The following is a 22,589-nucleotide window of genomic DNA, read 5'->3' on the forward strand; positions in this document are numbered from 1 at the left end:
AAAGTGTAACTGTTATCTTGTTCTTGGTACAAGTGTAAATTAAATTTAGAGAATTGTCCTACAATCTAATATTTTTTAACGTTATTCCATGTACAGGAAAATAATTATTGACAGGGTAGTGTGACGTGGCCCAGTGCAAAGCAGAGGGTTATTACCAATACCTCCAATGCTCAAGGGTGTATTTATGTGTGTGTGTGTGTATATATATATATATATATATATATATATATATATATATATATATTACACACACACACACACACAGGTGCATATATATTACTTTTAATATATATTACTATATTACTCTATTGTTCCATGTTCTTATTTATGATTTATTATTTTCATTATTCTTAATCTTTTTTGTATAAAGTCAATTATTATTAAAACAGGCATAATCAGTAAGAAGCTGCACTAAAACAGTTCAGACAGAACCTACATGAGGGTAAATGAATGAAAACAGTGACAAGTCACTTTATGAAATCTGCAGACAGTTATCATAGTTTGCAGGTAATAAGACACACTTTTTTGCTACAGTAAGTGTTGTAGAAAGTCCTGGAAACCAGTTAGTTTCTGCTGTCATTTTCATATCAACAGTTTTAACAGTGGTTCCCATATCAGCTTCTGTTTTCCTGTTCACTTTGGTAAAGCTGAAAAGAAGAAATCACAGAGAAACCACAAACACCTGACAATCCATAAGTTTCCCCAAGGTAGAAATACTATCCTCAAATAATGTATATTTTGACACCGCAGTATTATGTTTAATGTAATTCACTTACTTCAAATCTGTACTGGAATATATAAATTATACAGCTGTTATCCGATTACATGTGTAGTCTAGGCCTTATACAGAAGATATTGGTTAGGAGTAATGTAAATAGTCTCGTACACAGTCTAAAAGTTAAGAAAGACACCAGGAGTTTCAGCCTGATGCTGTCTGTCTCTCCTTGGTGACAGTAAACACTTGAGTGTGTGCAGGTGGGATATACAGGTTTGTTCTGCTCTCCTCCGTTCCAGTAGGTGGCGCAGATCTGCACACTACACTACTGCACTTCTGCTCATGATCGCTGGTGACTTCGCAACGCGGAAGTTGGCGGTTACCCAAACAAGTCCGAACGCTGTTAAGATTATTATTTTTTTTTTTATCCGTTTCGTGTACGCTCTCGAGCTAAACATCGTAGCGACAAAAGCTATAAAGGTGTCATGCTGAAGATAGGTGTTTGTCCGGGATATTTTGGTTAAAGGTAAGTATTTCTTACATATGAAGCTTTGGTGTTGGTTTGTGACCTGTTTTTCCGTTAAGTCAATAAAAAGCATATCCATATTAAGGGCAGTTAGAGATTTCTATGGCAGCAGATCATAGCAGAAGTTTATATCATATTATTGCTGACATGTGCTTTCTTTGCTTGTATTTATCTTGCTATAAATATAGCGATGTGTCAGATATTTTTCAGTTTTTATGTATGATTGATTGATATGTGTCGATTGTGATTCATCAGTATTTGGCTTGAAGTGTGCCAGTGCCAGTGTTTGTGCCAGTGCCAGTGTTTGTGCCAGTGCCAGTGCCAGTGTTTGTGCCAGTGCCAGTGTTTGTGCCAGTGCCAGTGCCAGTGCCAGTGTTTGTGCCAGTGTTTGTGCCAGTGCCAGTGTTTGTGCCAGTGTTTGTGCCAGTGTTTGTGCCTGTGTTTGTGACTGTGCCTGTGACTGTGCCTGTGACTGTGTTTGTGCCAGTGTTTGTGTTTGTGCCATTGTTTGTGTTTGTGCCATTGTTTGTGTATGTGCCAGTGTTTGTGTTTGTGCCTGTGTTTGAGGTAGATTCTCGTTTTTAGGCCAAAAATGCTCTGTTATTAAACACTGTGGCCAAACCTGATTAGTGAGCAGTCCTAATGTGTGTGTGTGTGTGTGTGGTCACCTGCTAAAAGGGAAGGGGCTGATTCTCAAAGGTAAAGGGTAAAGATCATTTCCCAGAACATGTGCCATGTGCCGTGTCCTCTTCAGTTCAGATTCAGACACTGGTAAATTGTTCTCCTGTTTCCTGAGATACACCTAAAGAGGCACTTTTCCCTTGGTGGATTTATTAGAAGGTTGGTGCCTCAATTTTTGTCAAACTCATGACACAAATGTTGTATGTAAGTAGATATTGATACAACATTGCGTATAAGAGCAGGGGACAAAATGTTCAAACAAATTGCTAAAAAAAAAAACCTTTTGTTTTCTTCTGTAGTGCGTGAGAATGAGAATTTAGTGTTTAAATGAAATATTGTTCTAGAAATGTTTAACTGATCGATTGTCATGTAAAACTTTGTTTGTCAATCCTGATTAGTATAGGTGGATGTTGAAAATGGTATATTAACCCTGAAGTCCTATTTAAAAAAAAAAATAAAAAACCTACAATACAGTGAAATATTTAATTAGTAAACTACTGGTATTTTTTATATTGTTATATGTTGACATTAATAATAAACATGTGTTGACGTATTCACTAGATAGAGGTTTGTTTTAGGTTTGTTTTATTCCAGTTAGGGTGTTTGCTGGTGGAGATGTAAAGATGGTTTTATTTTTTACTGGATTTATTAATAAATTGTTTCATGTTGTGACAAACCTAGTATACAAAAGAGAAGAAATGCTACCTCAGCATTATTGAAGGGCAAAAATGTGATTTTACTCTTATGTCTGTGCTCAAAAGTAATTTAGTCATTTCCTGTTTTTTCATTCTGTAGATGTCATGTGTCCTCATTCACAATTGGCAGAATGATGAGAAGTCAAGAAGATGTAAGGCTTCTTACTGTTCGTCTCTGTCTGTTATTATGTCTTATTTCCACATTTGTCTTAATTGTTGCTGATTAATCAAAACGTTTGCCAATTTACAACAGTATAAAAAAAAAAGTTTTTTTTTTATATGACTGTAGTTGGTACAGTGTTGTGTTACAGTAGCTGAGAACATCTTCACTGATGTAGTGAAATTGTTTGATCTTATCTTAAAAAACATAAATTAAAGCATGTAAACCACTCCTACTTTATGCAATCTGCATGAATGCTGAACCTGGTCTGTAAAAAAGATAAAATATATAACTTATCATGATGTTTTGTAAATAAAATAATGTAGTTTATTAAAATATCTTCATAAAGTATTGTCAGAAGGTCACAGCAGATGTGTCCTGCTCATTCAAAATACAAAAACAATATAGTCAGATCTGGCTGGAGACGGGGTACAGCACTTTTTTATATTAGTTTTACAATATTTTGTTTTGCTTTTAACAGGAATTCATTACTGTAAGAGTTCAGGATCCTCGTGTGATGAATGAGGGATCCTGGAACTCGTATGTGGACTTCAAGATTTTTCTTCATGTAAGTACTTTTATAATAAATAAATAAATAAATAAATAAATAAATACAAACTTTTTTGTTATAGTAACGTGTAAAGTCAATTCTTATTTAGTTTTACTTCAGTTTACTTTTTACCTTAGTAAATTGATTTAAGACTTGTAGTTACTGTCATTTTCTGTTTTAATTTACAAAAGGACACGTTTCGCTTTAGAATTATTGGCACCCTATATAAAGATACAGTATTTTAAAGGTTGTAATAAAAATATATTTTCGGTTAACTTCAAGTTAAATAAACTTTACACTGAACATATAAGGAAGGGCTGAGTTTCAATAAAAAAAAAAATCATATTTGTCACAAATATTAGAAATGCACATTAGAAATGCATTTGAACAGAATGTAAATTATGTTCCAATTTATATTGGCCTTTTTTTTAAATGGTTGTTTGAGACCAGTCACCACTAACTTCCTGTTTTACAAAAGTGAGAAAGCTTTTACTTTATACAAGAGGAAGTGGCTATAAAAAAAAAAAAGAAAGAAAGAAAATATTGCTCACCAAAAAATGCCACTGTAAATTGTTATGGAAACAACTGAGATTTAAAAGAATTGGATCTGTAATGAACTGGCAGAAACAGAACTTAATACAGAGCATCTGCATTGTGTCTCCACACATTGAGGAATTGAGGATTAGAGAGGCACATATTCTCCAAAGATCATGGTTGGTAATTATTAAAAAATATATAGTAGGACAATTTTAGAGCTAGTAGGCACCAACAGTTCACTGAACTCTCCAGGAATTCAAAATAGGACTGATTTTAAGTTTAAACATAGATAAAGCTTAGTGAACATAGTAGACAGTTTAGTTTGGTATAAAATGGAAAGAGGCTAAAGCTGGGTTGTGATACTGAAAAAGACACAGTGCTGTTATGATTAGAAAATTCTCTGTTTCATAAGTACTGAATACAGAGGTGCAAATAGAAATGTATGTATGTATGTGTGTGTGTGTGTGTGTGTGTGTGTGTGTGTGTGTGTATATACATATACATATATATATATATATATATATATATATATATATATATATATATATATATATATATATATATATATAATTTTTGCATAGCTGTACTTCTCTCATATGTTTATCTTGGGATTATATGATTTACCAAAGAAGCCAATAATTCCAGAGCTGACTATATATACAATAAATTATGAGTTTATGTAATTTATTAATAGGTACAAGAGGTTAAATACATCTTAAATAATTTCAGTGAAAGAAATGTTCTGTTTTTCTATCTGTCTTAAGACCAACAGCAAGGCTTTCACAGCTAAAACCTCCTGTGTGCGTCGGCGATATAGTGAGTTTGTGTGGCTGAAGAGGAAACTGCAGAAGAATGCTGGTCTGGTGTAAGTGGAAACAATTAAATCAAGGCTTTTAGTGAATTAAAATAATGACATCATAATGCATTTATCTGACTGCTCAGAAATCCAAGAGGTTATTTAGCACAGCAGCAATAAAAGTATGCTCTGTGTGTATTGTATGAAAGTGTGTATGTTTATATGACTGTCTGACTTTATTTTACACAGACCTGTTCCTAACCTGCCTGGAAAGTCTTTCATCCACTTTAACAACACAGACTTCCTTGATAAGCGGAGAGAGGGTTTACAGAGCTTCCTGGACAAGTCAGTGTCATCTTTCTAATCTATAATGTGACAGAAATATGTAACTATAATATAGATCAGTGTCAGTCATTTGAATCTAGAACATTTTTAAAGGAAGTGAGCAATGTCGAATAATGCTGAATTTCACTTTGTCCTGCATAACATTAACCTCAGATGAGTCAGAGCAGTGTTTTTGTCAAAACAAAAACCGTGTTGGAACAGTACAGCCAAAAAATTTACTGAAAACCATGGCTTTGGTCATGAATTGTAAGCAGCAGAATTAGTTCTGCGTTTCAGCACATTCTAATAAGACGTTTTATCCACAGGGTGGTGCACATGACAGTATGCCTGTCCGACAGCCAGCTCCATCTTTTTCTGCAGACTCAGCTTCCTGTTGGTCACATTCAAGACTGTGTGAAGGGTCACACTCCTTTCAGCGTGACTGACGCCATCCTCACGTATGCCTCGTCCAATCGTGGCTGGGCTCAAGAAGAAGAAGATGGGCCAATAGAACCATGCCCTGCACCAATTTCTTATGAATCAATTGAAAGGTACAGATGACCTTTGAGTTAATAGAACAATTGTCGAATAAGAAAAGATATTCTTCTTACATTTTTTTGTGTTTTTTTTTTTTTTTTGTCTTTTGTAGCCCTTCTCCAAACATCATCTCTTTACAACATCAAGAAGGAGCTGCAAATGATCCTGACTTAAACTCTGTTGATTTAAGTGTGCAAGAAGACGACACAACTTTACATAATGTTGCTCATAGAGATGACCAGTTAGAAAGAATAAAGGACAGGGAAATTAATGGGCACCTGGAGGTGGAGGTTCATCAACACGTTGCTATTTTGGACACCCAAAACACTAATGAAGAACACGGTATCTGTATTCTGGATGCACAAACACAAATACATGACAACACCAAGGACACAAATGGTAATGGAGTTGGATATGTGGTCTCGCAGGCACCCGCTGCAGGGGATAAATCTCAGCTGAACCATGTAGCTAGTAATAAAAAATTGGTCGACTTTATTTTCTAACCATATTTGCTGTTCTGGGGAACATATTCTAAATGAAAGAAAAGGTATATAATGATTTAAACTTAATACAGCTTATCTATGGATGCACTACATTTACTTAGGTTTACTACATTAACCTGCTCTCTGGAAAGACCCAAGCTGTTTCTCAGACAACTGCTTATATGTGGCTAAAGCGTAGTAAAGATTCATCTATGTCCAGACCACTGGAAGTCTCTGAGACACCAGCGGTGAAATTGTCTCCACATAAACATTCTGCTTAGCTGAATAGACACAGTGGTTTTGTTTTGGGGTTTTTTTCTCGGGCGTCCATGTTTAAGGGTTACTTTTATGAAACAAGGTGGAATGTAACCTAATCTTTTAGAAGAGATGCCAGTGGCTAGTTGCTTTCTGGCAGTCTTGAAAGTGTGCATGAAGATGAGCTACTAATAGTAATGTCAGACTTTATTGGGGTTGATTTTAAAGAAAAGGGTGCAATGTTTGAACTTGTATTTATGGCAAAGCAGCGAATTAAGAAAGAAAATTGTCATTCAAGCAGTCATATGTCTCAGAGACAAAGAATTTCAATCTTTGGACACCTCGGAAACGAATACAACTGTTTTTTAGATTGGTGAAAAGAAAGATAACCAGGTGGTGTACATGTTGCCTGGGAAATATATTAGAGTGAGTAAACAAATATCAAGTTTAAACCTGTTCTGTAGGGTCCAGACATTCAGAGACTCGAGTAATGTCCCCCCCCCCCCATATGTTTGTTTTACTGCTTAGCTGTAAAATGCTGGAATTTGCAATCTAGGCTTAAATGGATTCTCAAATAGACTCTCACAAGAAGTGTACAAAACAGGCATGAGTGAATGATCTTTCTTTGAATAGACTTGATGTGTATTGATTTGGCAGATAGCGAGCCCCGGGTTCATTAGATAATTTCACATTTCACTCGTTAGTGGAAGAGAATGATGTTTAAGGATTAGGACATGTGCAATCTTTGGAACAACATGCTCCTTTTTCAGCTAGAGTGTAGTCAACACAACAATTACAGAGGCACCCATTGTAAACAAACAAACAAAAAAACTAGAAGGGACAAGTTTTTCAAATCATTGGCAACCTTACAGTTGATCTCAACTAACCCTAACCCTAACCCTAACCCTAACCCAATCTGTAAAGTGTTTTTCAACTTCTGAAAAATATCAGTATGTGGATTAGTTTCTTAATTACCCCCTCAGATATGAACAAGTGGGCAAATGTGTCTGTTCCAATAGTTTGTGCCGCATAAAAAAATTAGATTGTCATATGATCACCTGATTTTGAAACTTGTTAACTTTTTAATTAGAAGCCTCTGTTCCTACTTTGCATACAGCACCATCTTTTCACTATGCCTGGGGATGGCAAGCTTTCACCTTAGGCACATGTACAACTGTTGCAATCTTTATTTGTAATAAGTTGATATTTCATTCTGTTTACGTATGTTCTTTTTTCCTTTACATGTTACTCTATAAGTAAAGGTCAGGGTCTCTTTTCAATGCATACCCTCAAACTATTGCAATGTATTGTTAAGACTTATATTACTTGTAAATCTAGTTATTTTATATGAAGACGTTCGAAACAGTGTTTCCTGAGCGGAACGGTCCAGTCACTGGGGAAACATGGGAAACTAATTGCACTGTTGAACATACTGCACACTCTGTCCATTGTCAGTCTACTACAGAATTATTAATTACTCACCAGAGTTTATATTTCTGGGGTTCTATATGTCGGAGTACAACCTTTCAGAGGTCTACAACATTCAGCAAAATACACCAAGTTGTAGGTGTTCTGGGAGGCAACTGTTAAGAAGACAAACATTAAAAAAATGAAGACCTGAAAGGACCTGTATGTCGTGATGAATCTCAGTGGCTGCTGCTGGGAATTTAAGGTCATAGAGGAAAGCAATCGCCCATGTGCCTTACATAATGCATACATATGTAAAGGGTGCTCGGAATGAATAATGAATTATGATCAAGTAAAGCTTGTCATTCCAGTGTCCCCCTAATGTTTTGTACACTCAGTCCTATGTATACAACTGTCTTCTTAGGACGCAGGTACTTTCCTCTCTTGTAGTTGTCTACTCTTTATTTTTCTAATGCATGTTGTTTAATGTTGAGGCCATGGGAACAATCTATTATAGCTGATATGTTGATCTGGCTGATTTAAATGTTGCACAAAGCGTATCACATCAATATGTCTGTGAGAAAAGGGAAAATAAGAACACAGTATTCACTGGCAAGTGATACTATATGCCCAGATTAACAAAACAAAAACATTAAACTAATGAACAGGGTCCATGATGTAAATAGGGATTGAGTGCTTTACTCGTCTTTTTTTCCCCCTCCATACTGTTGTACTATAGCAATGAAACTGTTATGTTTTTGTTTTTTTCTATTGGTTTACAAAAAGCTGCTTATGCTGTTATAGGGGAAGTGAAAGCACTGTAACAGATAACTGATTCATAGCAAATGGTACTGTTTTCTTTGAACTGTTATTTCTGGGCATAACTGTGACTACTATTCTGTTTGGAAGTTTTATGTTTCTCTGGTATAAAGGCATGGACTAGAAAGCAGTGCACTCAGGTTTTAAATGAAAAAATATCCTAGATACCTATTTTCCTCTTACCAGTTAATGTGTTTTGATGGGATGTTCATGCTTTTTAATTAAAAGAATTTAAAAAGGGCCAACTTACCTGTGCACTTCAAAGCTACAAGTGATTATATGTCTTAATTACAAATAAAGTTGAGAAATTAACAAAATATTCTGTTCTTACTTCAAATATCTACTTCACAAGATGTAAGATATTACATAAAGTACAGAACAGTAGTTGCTGTTCTGCATGATTTTGAGTCACTATGCCTACAGCGTCACAAGTCTAACAGGGACAAGTAACATAAAATTAACCAGGAGTGTTGTGACTGCTTTCTCCTATCTGGAGTTTATGGATGTCTTTTAATCTATAAATGTTTTTAAGATTAAAGAGATTAAAGTACAATTATTTAACACCAGTCAATGTTGTATTTAATAATATAACATTTAATGTTCTATTTATTAAAAAAAACTATCAAAAGCATATCCAGGGAGCAAAGCGGAAGCATTCACACCACATAGAATGCCAGTCATTTGCTGTGTATAAAGTCACAGAGCTCAGTTTGGGCTATGGCAACGACAGGCAGGGTTTTGTGGCTGACAGCAGGGGACTGCATGCTGGGACACAGTGTAATCTGCAGTAGATACATTGTCTGTAGCAATATCCCAGAGCAACTCCTCACGCTCTCTCTCCACTTCTTTGAGAACGAGTTGATACTCTTTACTGGCTGGGTCTAGAGGAGACCCTTCTGCTTGATCCTTGTCCAGGTTAAAAATCAAAGGAGGATCATGAAGCTTTGGCATTCCACTTCCTCCACCACATGCTTCTGCACCACCTGGCAAAGTAAAGCAGAAGTTGGAATTCATTTAAATTTAAAGCATAAGCTTTTTTATTTTAACTGAAAAGATGGCATTATATAAATCTATGTAACAAGGTCAATAATGTGGCACTGAAGGCAAAATTAGCATTTTGAATTAGTTTGCAAGTGGCACAACATTGTTTAGCTGAACACAGAACCCTCCCCAAACTACTGTTGGATAAGTCACTCTTTATATGTTGTTGGTTTCCTATTAAGTATGTTAAAAACTGTTTATCCAAAGTCAATAATTATTCCAGACCTGTAATGTAAAAAGCTTTGTAATGTCCCACTCTGACAGTCTGTAGATATCCAAACTGTCCTGCTGCCCCACTGTTAGGATGCATGAGACTCTGATGATGGAAAATTGCAAGTTATTATCTGGGCTAATTTGTATCTCCTTCTATAAAATATTTAAGCTGTGTCACAGTTTCTAAAAGTGGTCCTGCCTTATGTTCTGTATCAGATCCATGAAGCAGGATATGTGTTACATCAATGCCATCGTAACGGCGGTCGAAAGGAGGGTCCACACCAGCTAAGGAGAGGATTGTGGAAAAGATATCCATACCACTAAAGAAAAAAAAAGACACCAAGTTTCCAGAAACGAAGGAAAAATATAATTCACTTTTTTTTCTTTAGTGGTATTTTCCTTCCTTTCTGGAAACTTAGTAAGACATAGTTTTACCTTAGCAGGGCATTGCTGGTGGTGTTAGGTGATATCTTCCCTGGCCAGAAAGCCACTGATGGAACTCGATGACCCCCTTCCCAGGTGGTCCTCTTGGCAGAGCCTCCACCTGATCAGCAGAAAATTTCATAACTTTAAGAAAACATCTGTAAACACTGAGTGGCTCATAGTTGTTGTCATATTATGGCTTCTACATCAATGAGCCCTGGCATAATAGGGCCTTAAAATATAGCTTATTCTACACATTATATTAAATGTATTTATATTTACTTTACACCATACATTCTGAGGAGAAAAAGAAGGGGCTTGTTTCAATAGTTAAGGGTTCTTCTCTGAAAAGGAAACACTCAGGGGCTAAAGTTAACCGTTTAGGGTTTTTCCACAAAGAACAAATTTTTTTTTTTTTTTTAAAGAGTGTATCAACATGCTCTATATTGGTGGGTTTTGTTCATTACCTCTGCTGGTCTGCCACTTGCCCAGAAAAGGCCCAGGGTTCCCTGCAAACTCGCATTTCTGTTCCCATGGACCATTATCACCTACAAAATCGATAAGACATTAAAATCTATGTCCACTATTATCCACTAATCCACTATGACCTATAGAAAATTGTAGCCACTATCAGTGTATATATGCGCTTAATTTACACCTAAAAATTACAGATGATATTTCAGACATACCAGTAAACCATATAAGTGTGTTCTTCATACTAAAGGCCTCAGTTGCAAGTTTTATTCTCCCCACCAAACTGTCCATATCACTCAGGCTAGCTGAATACGCTTCCTTTGGAGTCACATTCAGGAAGCGATTATGGAACAGAGGAACATGCACATGGGCCAGCGCCACATACAGCAGGAAAGGCTGCCCCCTATTCCTACAAGGACAAAACATACACTGTAAAGAGTTGTGAGACAACAGAGTTGCTAGTGATAATAATTTCACCATAACAGTAACCATTTCAAATGTAAAAATGTTAGAGAAAAAATGATCTATTATGTATTATAACAAAGCACAAGTTGTGGTTAACACATTTTATTTTATTATTTATGCCTATATAATGATATATCTATTTCAGATGGTTGTGTATGTTTGGTGTGTTTGATGTGAAAAGGTCTTGAAGTTGTTTTTACGTTTGGCTTGCAGTATGCAGCTGTAATGTGAAAGAAGAGAAGCTTGACTACTCATATCCTGGCCATTGGTGATCTATCCTTTTCAAAGGTCAAAGTCACACAGCTCGGTGCCTGGTCAGTTGAACAAAACAGGCTTGTTTGCAGACTCTGCATGATACACTGACAGATCAAAGTCTCACAGCTGTTTTGGACTCAAACAGCTGCTGTCATACTCCATTCAAAATTACGGTAAACATCCCAAATAATTTGAGAAACAATCTGTTGAGTTTGCCCTGTTTTAACATCCAGATATAAAATAATGGAAAAAAATAGTTTACCATTTACCATTTTTCCATAACCAGAAATTACAGGGGGCACGTAGTCTTAACACTATAATAATACCATATGACAAATGTAAATAGTGAAGTTAATTCCCTGTGTTTAAATATATTTTTGAATTCTACTATAAAAGTGTTGCTTATACTAAATGTTATAATAAATGTATTTTTTTATACTTTACAAGATACATTGTGTATAAATTATTTCTGAAAACTACTATAAATGTTTATACTGCACTTTTTTATAGCTTTCATTAAAAAAATAAAAAACTGCAGCTTCATCAGGGATTTCGGATATAAAATAGTTTTGACCTTTCTTGGTCAATACATATTTATGTGTATTATTGACTTCATTACTATTAAAAATAATAAATAAAATACTTAATTTAACAGCTGTGTTTAATTTTTCACCTGGGACTGTTTATGTGCATTGCTATTACTTTCTCAGACATCATGATGTGTTCAATAACATTAAGATATTCTTTTTTTAGTTGTTAAGATAATGTGAAATCCATTTTGACATGATACAGAAGGATTAGTTAAGCAGTACCTTGGTCACATGTATTAGCTAGACTGGGCAAGCAGTTTCTAATTTCTGGTCATTGTCAAGAAGAATGTGCAAGAAGATTAAATATTAATAAGAAATATACTCAATTATTTAATACACAAATTTTAAGTCACATTCTTCACTATGTTTAACTGGCAGCCATTTCTGCAAGTTGGCTGTGTAATTATACAGTGACAGAATAAAAAAAATAAAAAAAAACATTCATAAGAATAATACCTTGCAGTCAAAATCTGGGTGGCTGCTGCTTTAGCATATTTTTCTGTGAGTTCCCAAAGATCCAGTGGCTGTTCAATTATGCTCTGATTTTCAAAGAGAGGCAATGCTATTTTTGTGTCACAGCCTGCATCTTTCCTGCTGTTTAGAAATTGAATTGTTTTTAGTAAAATACATTATCCTTTATATTTTATGCCTCAGATACACAAGCTTACATATGTGATGTGTTATCTTACCTACTGTGTTTACTTTGCTCACATGGGAAACAGCTAGGCAGGTCAAAGCCAGGCTTGTCAGTGCAGCCCATATCATTACTGTATGGAATGCCAAGATAATATTCAAAACCTGTTTATAAAAACAAGCTGATGCAGTTGACTGTAGAATCATTTCGATCTGTCCTTTTAGATCTAGACACACAAACTGCATTCAAATAATGCCAGAGGTAACTCGAATGCACTTAACTCTGTGGATTGGATGGTAGGGACCACTGTGTCCAAGATGCCATTTTCCTAAAGCCAGAAATAAGAAGAGCATTATATCATTATCCACCTTATAGCATTATCCATCTGACAATTTCTGAATTATGGTGAAATGTCATTTATATACATCTCTACAATACAATACAGAATATTCCAATAATAACTAGTATTTTTTGTCATTCAATACACTTGTTGCTGTGGTGACGGTTTTGTATGCATTAATCGGGAGATAATCTTTCTCTACCTGTCCCGAGGCATCCTGAGGTTGCACCAGCTCCAGTTGTTTCCCACCTCATGAAGAGTATGCACCTTAAAAGAGTAGATGCCGACCCCACAAACATCCTGAACCATCTAGAGACGTACCAACGCTATTTGGACCCTACTTCATGTAGAGTTTGGACATTGTCCTTTTTTGAACATTTGAAGTCTCTGGCATGAAGATGTTTGTGTTAAGCTATTTTATGAGTTGCTCAGTAGCTACTGGTTCCACAACATCAACTGACTGTATAATACTGAAGAAATTACATTACTAAATCAGACACACTACAGTACTTATGGTAGTTCTCACTCTCCAGTGTTTTGTATTGTTTTTAATATTTATAATTACACTCTTGATATCCCCCAAATGAGGATGGGTTCCCCTTTTGAGTCTGGTTCCTCTCTTGGTTTCTGCCTCAAACCAAGGGACTCTAAGGGAGTGTTTCCTTGCCACAGTCATGCCAGGCTGCTCATCAGAGATAAACACACATAAATCCATTTCATTCTAAAGTTCTGTAAAACTGCTTTAAGACAATGTTGTTTTGTCAAACATTGTGAAAAGCGCTATAGAAATAGGCTTAAACTTAACCCTTAATCAGAACATCAGACCTCTCTGCTCTCACTCGCTGCAAACGATCTGAATGTTAAAAAGAGAGCGTGTCATGTTTACCAATCATAGCAGTGTAATAGCCAGCATCACGTAGGAGCTGAGCAATTGTCGTCTCATTAAGTGGTAGTCCTCCAATAGAACCCTTTGCAAAATTGTGAGTGACTCCATTGCGTAAGCCGTGTCTACCAGTCAGCAATGCAGCACGCGATGGGGAACATGTGGAAGCAGGAGCATGGAAATCTGTAAATCTGCAACACAAGCAGAATTCCACTTAGACATTAGCATGTAAGGTTTATGATTTGTATCTTAGCAATTTTCCCCATACACTATACCTTTTGCCTTCCAGCTTCAACATATTCAGCCAGGGGGTAGTATTGTCGTAGTCATTTGTCCAAAGGTCTCCCCAGCCAATATCATCAGCCAGAATAATAATAAAATTAGGTCTTTCTTTTATCTTTATGTTGTGTCCATGTTGAAAAAAAAAGTCTCTGTAATACACCAGCCCTGACAGCAGGGAGCAAAATAAGAGCATCACACAGACTCCAGCTTCTGCCATTTGGAATGCAAAATCTATCAGAGAAATTGAGAATTACTTCAGAAAAAGAGAATTACTTCAGAAATTATACAATGTTATATATAACTACAGGAAAAATACTTTTTCAAAGTAAACAAAATGGCCTATAAACTTGTCTTGTCTTTTTATTCTTTTCTGTAATCCCACTGAAAATATATGAATAAAAAATGTACTTTTATTAAAGTATTATATATATATATATATATATATATATATATATATATATATATATATATATATATATATATATATATGTATGTATGTGTGTGTGGGTGTGTGTATAGAACAAACCCTCCAGCATGTAAAAAGTTCTGTTATATTTTCTGTTCTTTTCCTTAAACAGTAAGAAACCTAGCCTAGTAAAAGTAATTATTATATAACAAGCTAACAAACATTGCTTAATCCACAGTTCTCCTACAAAATAGGCATATGAGCAGAATCAAATTCAATACCTTGCTCCAAGCTCAGCATGTCCTACACAGAGTTCAGCAGAAGCCTATCCATAATTTCAATACCAGTTCATGGGAGAGGGGGGTTGAGAGCTGGATTTCTCAATCAGTCCTGAGTGCACCATTGTAACCCAATCCTCACGGTCCACACAGCTGTAACCTCCTACCAGGCTAATAGAATTTTAACAGCAACTCCACACACCACATGCACTTATGAGCTGAGAGAGCACAGCATTGGCAGGTCACCAACAAAGAGTGTTTATTATCCTTAACCTAAAAAACAGGTAAGAACTTTCTAGATTTTAATTTGAACTGAAACAGTTTTATTGCAAATATGTAATTTAATAAACTTTTTAAAGGTTATTGCACATGAAAGATGTAAGCAGCGGCTCTGAATGGACACTTATCTGGAACCTATATTAGGTTTATTGTGAATCAGTTTGATTTTAATATTCTACTCTCACGATCCAGTTCATATTTCTATGAAAATGTAATATAATAAATTTGAGAACTGAGTCTTGTTCAATGACCCAGCAGTGCCAGTTTAGTGGTGCCAGGGTTTGAACTCCTAAGCTTTTGATTAATAACTCAAAGTTTGTAGGAGTTGTCCACCATTTACAGCACCAGCATAACTGTGTGCCTTTACAACCAGGACAAATCACCCTAACAATATTGAAATGAGTTTTCTTAGCAGCTCAGAAACAGATGTATTCTGTGTTGTGTTTTATGTGGGGATACTAAATGTACAACACCAATGTGTATCCTATTTTCTGAGCATGTAAAATCTAAACAGAGACATTTTTTTTTCTTACAAGTTAACCAATAAACCTTTTGACTTCCCAAACTATTCAGCCTGGACCCTACTGTGATTTTACTAAATATATGCTACAGTTAAACCTGGACGACTTGAAGGCTAAATTTTTTTTGTTTGTTTTTTTACACTATTTGAAATATATTCTTGTACACGACATATTCCACCATTTCTCTGTCTATGGCATGCACACGTGTTAGAGGAGGTCAGAGTTGTGCGGGTCACGTGGTATACACGCTACACTACACATTTAATGCAAGCAGTGAGTTCAGAAGCGCATGCGCAATCCAGGGTTACCGCACGGCATCCCAATTCTATTTCGACTAAAGCGCTCACAACTTCAGTGCGCCACTTGAAACGAGCAGCTGTGCCTTAGTCCACGCACAATACGAACATAATGTGCATTAAAACAGATTTAATCAATGCTCACCTAAAGTTAAAACACTTCATTCCAGTTCACAGCAGCTGCTCAGTGCTGCGGAGCAAAGCGCCATCTGATCCGATGACGTGTTGGGCAAATGGCCTTCAGGCATGAACTGGCAGTAGTCACGTGATTCAAAATTCAAATTCAATTTTGCCTCGTAGTATAACAAGAGTATTCAGGTGAACAATTTTGCAACTGAGAACTCCAAAAGACCCCAGATGTGCTGTAACACAAATTTGGAATGTAGATTTATTGTAGCAAGTGTAAATGTATATTCACTTGCTCTCATTCTAGATTCTATACTTTCCTCTCCTACCTCCTCAAAACTAAAATGCTGAGATAGGGGGCTTGACTACGGTAAATTACTACTAGGTGTGAATTAGTGTTTAAATTTGTGTACACTGTGTGACAGAAATGAACTGGTGTCCCACTCTGTGAATTCTCCCACGCTGTGCCCAGAATAGGCTCCAGTTCCACCATGGCCCTGCAAAGATGGTTACTAAAGGTGAATAAATAAACGGCTGTTAGAGTGAAGTTAGTATGGATATGTATAGGAAGGGGGGAAAGTACACAAAAAAAAAAAAAAATAGTGGTCATTAAAGCCTCTCTGTGTAGTCATTGATTTGCAGTCTTTATATGAAGACCACCACTGAATTAGTTGTTCAGGAAGCTAGGGCATGTTATTCCACCACCTGGGTGCCAGTACTGAGCACTTACTAAGTCTTAATAAATATTTTCCTTTTATGTTGATGGATGGGGTTTTAAGTTGACCTGTGCTAGAGCCTCAAAGAGAATGCAGTACAGAGTAGGGTGTGATAAGTGCCATCAGGAAGGTGTGGATTGGTTAATTTTCTGGATTTTTAGACAAGCATCATTCTTTTGATTCTTGTGTGAGCTGCTATTATAAGCCAGTGCAGTAACGGGGTGGTGTGGGAAAACTTGGGGAAATTGAAAACAAGTGTTACAGTTATCTAAACTTGGGATGACAAGATACTAAACAAGCATAAGTAAGAAAATGGCAGGGGTCTCCATACGTTTCCTAAAAGAGAGTCAGTGTGAGGAGAGTAAGACAACTGATGTAATGAACTAAGGTTGAGTGTGTTGACAGGTGGTGTGATTCAAAAGTAGTTGAAGGCGAACTTAAGATGGGGATACATTTCTGAAGCTTCAGTCTAAGGCAGAAAATAACACATTTTATTTCACTAACCTGACTTAATTATTAATAATATAACCCTGAGTACAATCTGAAATGGCATTTTAATAAAAGGTTATTATAGACACTGTGTGTAACTCAAATTATATTTTTTCTACACAGCTTTGACATCAGTGATCATGGTATGGTGGATCTTCAGATTAGGCGGTTGCTTGGGACCTAACATATATTCTGAGGTACCAGATGGTGGCTGGGGTTGGATTGTGGCTGTGGTCTTTTTTATTGTCGAAGTTTTCACTTATGGAGTCATTAAAAGCTTTGGCATATTCCTCAATGACCTGATGTTTGAGTTTAATGAAACCAACAGTCGAGTTTCATGGATTATCTCAATAAGTGTCTTTGTAATGACATTCACAGGTAAATACATGGCCCTTTTTTGAACCCAGCTTTAAATGAAATCATAATTAATGTATATACATTATATATATATATATATATATATATATATATATATATATATATATATATATATATATATATATATATATATATAATGTATGTGTGTGTGTGTGTGTGTGTGTGTGTGTGTGTGTGTGTGTGTGTGTGTGTGTGTGTATTTACATTACTTTCTCATAGATCTGCATATTTTTTGTTGGTTTAGCACCTCTTTCGACTGTGCTGAGCAACAGATTTGGCTACCAGCCTGTTGTAGTTCTTGGGGGATTCTTAATTTGCCTGGGAACAATATCCACTGCATTCACCAGCTGCATCAATCAGATATACGTCACAATTGGAATTGTTTCAGGTAATCAAATTAATAAAACTGGTACTAATTTTTAAGCATAAGGGAGACGTGCAGACCTGCAGTAACTACAGGGGAATAAAGTTCATCAGTCACACCATGAAGTTATGGAAAAGAGTAGTGGAAGCCAGGCTGAGAGAAGAGGTGACCATCTGTGAGCAACAGGATGGTTTCATGCAGAGGAAGAGCACCACAGATGCCTTATTTGCTTTGAGTATATTGATGAAGAAGTATAGAGAAGGTCAAAAGGAGTTACATTGTGTGTTTGTGGATTTAGAGAAAGCATATGACAGGGTGCCGAGAGAGGAGTTGTGGTATTGTATAAGGAAGTCAGGTATGTCAGAGAAGTATGTGAGGGTGGTGAAGGACATGTATGAGGACAGTGTATAATCACACTCTTGATGTCACCCAGATGAGGATCGGTTCCCCTTTTGAGTCTGGTTCCTCTCAAGGTTTTTCCTTGCCACAGTCGCCACGGCTGCTCATCAGGGATAAATGCACACCATTCACCTTAACTCTTAAAATTCTGTAAAGCTGCTTTGAGACAATGTCTGTTGTGAAAAGCGCTATAGAAATAAACTTGACTTGACTTGACTTGACAGTGTGACAGCAGTTGGAGTATGCAGTAGGAACGACAGACTGGTTCAAGGTGGAGGTGGGACTGCATTAAGGATCGGCTCTAAGCCCTTTCCAATTTGCAGTGGTGATAGACAGGTTGACAGACAAGGTCAGAGAGAAGTCTTAATGGACTATGTTGTTTGGAGATGATATTGTAATTTGTGATGAGAGTAGGGAGCAGGTTGAGAAGAGCCTGGAGAGCTGGAGGTATGTGCAGGAGAGAAGGGGAATGAAAGTCAGTAGGAGTAAGACAGAGTACATGTGTGTAAATGAGAGAGAGGGCATTGGAGTGGTGCAGTTGCAGGAAGAAATGGTGGTGAAGGTGGAGGAATTCAGGTACCTGGGGTCAACAGTGCAAAGTAATGGAGAGTGTGTTAGAGAATTGAAGAAAAGAGTGCAGGCAGGGTGGAGTGGGTGGAGAAGAGTGTTAGTGATTTGTGATAGAAGAGTATCTGCAAGAGTGAAAGGGAAAGTTTATAGGACTGTGGTGAGACCTGCAATGTTGTATGGTTTAGAGACAGTGGCATTGAGTAGAAGACAGGAGGTGGAGCTGGAGGTAGCAGAGCTAAAGATGTTGAGATTTTATTGGGAGTGAAAAGGATGGATGAGTTGTATGGAGACGAATGATCCACTGTGAAGACACCTAATTGAAGCAGCCGAAAGAAGAAGAAAAATCTAATCAATTAAACTAAAAGTGTGATGTAAATAAGGATCTAAAATAGTGTGGAAACAAGATGCATACATACACTGAAAAGATGAAGATTAAATACTTAAAAAATCTATATTTCTATATAATTGTAAATATAATTGTAAAATGTCTATGCATACAGTGTTTAATAACCGCAAGACAATCATTACATAAATTCAGTGCAGTATACATAACTATATATATGTTGTGTTTACTAATAAATGCAAAGCAAGGTGTAACTTAATGTAATTAGTTTTAATTTCAAAGTATGATCCATTAATAGTTAGCCTTATTACAAAATAGAGGCTTATCAATGAAGCATATACACTAGATGATACAAGAAATAGAAAGATTGGCAATAAAAAGCTATTAGGCTAATGCATTTTCCCCTAATTTTCTTCGAAAAAAAAAGGTAAAAACAAATAGCACAAAACAAGTAAACAACTCTGTTGTTACTTTCTGTTTGTCCTTGCAGGATTCGGGTACTGTTTGACTTTTCTCCCAACTATTACCATCCTGTCCCAATACTTCAGCAGACGTCGATCCCTGGTCACTGCCATGGCCTCCACAGGAGAATCTTTTGCTATATTTGCCTTTGCACCAGGTGGGGATGGCTATAAACCTATTTTAGCAGTTGCATGCCACGTCAAAATGTATACAGTATACTATTACAACTATTTCTGGTTAAAATCAGATTTGAAAAAAAAAAGTTATTTTGGTATTTTCGCAGCATTTACAGCACTTAAGGCACATATTGGCTGGAGATACACAATGGTGGTACTCGGAATGTTACAAGGACTAGTCATATTCTGTGGACTTCTGCTTCGCCCTATAATAATCAAGGCAAAGAATACAGAGTGTTTTACCAAAGCACTGAGAAAGGACTCTATACCTGATACTGAACACCGCATCTCAGTTAGCTTCAGAGACTCAAGTGCACAATCATCTAAGGAGTTGGAACAACTCCAAATGGGGGGACAACATAAAGATGGAGTCACTTTTCAGACTTTACAATGTGAACAGGATTCAAAAATGCTGTGCAAAAACAAACTCCTGGACCTTTCTGTGTTAAAGGAGGGCAGCTTTCTATGCTATGCTGGATTTGGTCTTTTTGCAACAATGGGCTTCTTTGCCCCACAACTGTATGTGGTGGAGCTAAGTGTGAGTATGGGGACTGAAAGGGACAAGGCAGCATATATGCTCTCAATTATGGCGGTGGCCGAGATCTTTGGACGTCTCTCCATTGGCTGGATTCTGAGCTGTGGACACATTAGGAAGATATTTGTCCTGCTTGGATGTGTGTTGCTAATATGTCTAGTGTTAGTGCTCTTTACAGTGGTAGAGGGCTTTGGAGGACTGGCCGTCTGCTGTGTCTTGTATGGCTTCCTGTTAGGCAATATCGCATCCACTCACATCCCCATGCTGGCCGAGGATGACCTAGTGGGCATCGACAGAATGCCCTTAGCTGTAGGTGTCTATGTATGCATCCAGAGCTTCGCAGGACTTACTGGGCCACCTTTAGGAGGTACGCATATCGAAGCTCAGTTGTTTTAGTATTAAATTGGTTTCATTTTCGAATCAATTTTTTTGTTTCATGGTTTGTTTCAAATGTGTTGCAGGTTTTTTGGTGGACATCACACAGAAATACAGCTCTGCCTTTTACTCCTGTGCTGCTGGTACAGGAATAGGCACCCTCTTTCTAGCTCTGGTACTTCCAGCAAAGACAGGTTTTCTGTGCACAAAAAAAGACCTTGGCACTTGCCAAAACAACCTTGCTGATGAGCACAAAGGTCAGGATAAGTTCATGACTGAAGAATGTCTAAAGGTGGACATTCTACCTGATTCACAAGGTCCATCCTTGAAAGAACCAGTAAACACTTTAACTTAGTTGGCAAAATTTCAGAAATTGGTGAATGTCTGGTCATGGAACAGCATCGGGCTACATGTTACACTGAGGCAAACTGAGGTAAAACTGATTCATTACTTGTATTCAAAAACAATTATAAAGTGCCTTAGAATGAGGCTGTTGTTCCATGCCCCTTCCAGATCTCCCCCTTCTTGTCTATCGATCATTTGCAGGTAAGATTCAGATTGGCCTGGAGGCCCACCCTTAATATTCAGTTATATTAAGCAATAATTTCAAACTAGAAAAGTCAAGCCTTGTGTGTTTATTGGAGGACTTTTGAATGTTCACTGGCTGTCTAGCTTTACTCAAGAGATCGCATTGCAAGGGCAGCACAAATCTCTTGAATCATTTGTGTTAAATACAGATTAAAAATTATTTATAATGTAGGAGGCAATAAATTAGTTTTAAACCCACACACACACACACACACACACACACACACACACGTGCACTGGATACTAGTCATAAAATGTAGGCAACAAAGATCTGATATCCCAATGTGGGTAAATATTTAGTTCAAATACAAATTATGAAGAACCTTAAAACTACATACAAAATTTTTGCTTTAACAGAGAAATTAACTATGATTAGACAAATAACCCATGCCTTCCAGGGTAATACATGTTTCGTGTACAAATAAGCATTTTAAAGTCTAAATGTATATTATAATGTATAATATTTAGTACTTAATTATTTTATATATATATATATATATATATATATATATATATATATATATATATATATATATATATATATATATATATAAATAAATGTGAAACTTGGCAGACCTGTGTACCTTTGACCCTGCTGTAGTTACAGTGTAGTACAGCTGTAGGCAACAGATCATTACAACATTACAACAATTCAGTTGTTGTTTCACAATTACAAACATAATTGATGGTATAAAATAGGTGGTTTTGCTAGAATATACACAAAATGCATTATTGGGTGAGTACTGCAGTATTATGGCACTTTACACATTAAACAATGACTCAATACAAAGCATTCTGTACATGCTGCACAACAGTATCATTTAATTTTGGTCTCTAATAAGTTACTAACATTTTTATTCAATGAAGATTTTGTTCAGCATCTTGAACAACTGCATCAACCTCATGATTTTGGACCAATTCTTTCTTTGACACAACGTTGCATCTAAATGTTTCTTTAGGTAAATTCAGGTCAACAGAAACTTATGGCTGAATTACTGTAAATGCTAGACACTTGTACTAATGATAATGTAAGGTTAATACAGAGTTTATGATTGTTCTTTTATTCTTTATTATTTTAAAATGACTGTACTGGGAATATTAAAACTAAGAGCGGTTTAATTTTAAACCGCTCTTAATCTCCTCATTTCAACCACACTACAACTATTATACCTTATAGAATTATTTCATTAATACTGCTGTAAAA

The 22,589-nt window shown here is 36.4% G+C and overlaps 3 protein-coding genes across 6 annotated transcripts; 2 read left to right on the forward strand and 1 right to left on the reverse strand.

Annotated features, from left to right (window-relative positions):
* The first annotated feature begins 1,042 nt into the window (after window positions 1-1,042).
* snx11 (sorting nexin 11) lies at window positions 1,043-8,792 on the forward strand. Of its 2 annotated transcripts, none has more exons than XM_083556229.1 (7): window positions 1,043-1,241; window positions 2,718-2,769; window positions 3,259-3,345; window positions 4,629-4,729; window positions 4,910-5,005; window positions 5,311-5,535; window positions 5,634-8,792. In XM_083556229.1, exons 2-7 carry the CDS (start codon window positions 2,749-2,751, stop codon window positions 6,022-6,024), a joined length of 921 nt encoding a protein of 306 aa, XP_083412355.1. In that variant the 5' UTR covers window positions 1,043-1,241; window positions 2,718-2,748; the 3' UTR covers window positions 6,025-8,792. The 2 variants fall into 2 exon arrangements, with proteins under 2 accessions (XP_083412355.1, XP_083412356.1); XM_083556230.1 differs by lacking the exon at window positions 1,043-1,241 and adding an exon at window positions 1,982-2,081.
* Window positions 8,793-9,057: 265 nt separating this feature from the next.
* On the reverse strand, window positions 9,058-14,930 carry arsg (arylsulfatase G). Its single transcript, XM_083556221.1, has 12 exons — window positions 14,772-14,930; window positions 14,078-14,315; window positions 13,806-13,993; window positions 12,860-12,907; window positions 12,635-12,743; window positions 12,402-12,539; window positions 10,851-11,044; window positions 10,629-10,709; window positions 10,174-10,282; window positions 9,938-10,058; window positions 9,751-9,841; window positions 9,058-9,467 (listed from the first exon to the last, which is right to left on the reverse strand). The coding sequence occupies exons 1-12, from the start codon at window positions 14,788-14,790 to the stop codon at window positions 9,190-9,192; spliced, it is 1,614 nt and encodes a 537-aa protein (XP_083412347.1). The 5' UTR covers window positions 14,791-14,930; the 3' UTR covers window positions 9,058-9,189.
* slc16a6a (solute carrier family 16 member 6a) lies at window positions 14,912-21,304 on the forward strand. 3 transcript variants are annotated; one of them, XM_083556222.1, is made up of 7 exons: window positions 14,979-15,052; window positions 16,416-16,508; window positions 17,319-17,573; window positions 17,818-17,961; window positions 19,740-19,868; window positions 19,995-20,789; window positions 20,884-21,304. In XM_083556222.1, the coding sequence occupies exons 2-7, from the start codon at window positions 16,496-16,498 to the stop codon at window positions 21,150-21,152; spliced, it is 1,605 nt and encodes a 534-aa protein (XP_083412348.1). In that variant the 5' UTR covers window positions 14,979-15,052; window positions 16,416-16,495; the 3' UTR covers window positions 21,153-21,304. The 3 variants fall into 3 exon arrangements, with proteins under 3 accessions (XP_083412349.1, XP_083412348.1, XP_083412350.1); XM_083556223.1 differs by lacking the exon at window positions 16,416-16,508 and having other exon boundaries at window positions 14,912-15,052; XM_083556224.1 differs by lacking the exons at window positions 14,979-15,052; window positions 16,416-16,508 and adding an exon at window positions 16,102-16,182.
* The last annotated feature ends 1,285 nt before the right edge of the window (window positions 21,305-22,589 follow it).

The sequence above is a fragment of the Silurus aristotelis genome (assembly GCF_946808225.1).
Source record: "Silurus aristotelis genome assembly, chromosome: 12".
Lineage (NCBI taxonomy): Eukaryota > Metazoa > Chordata > Actinopteri > Siluriformes > Siluridae > Silurus > Silurus aristotelis.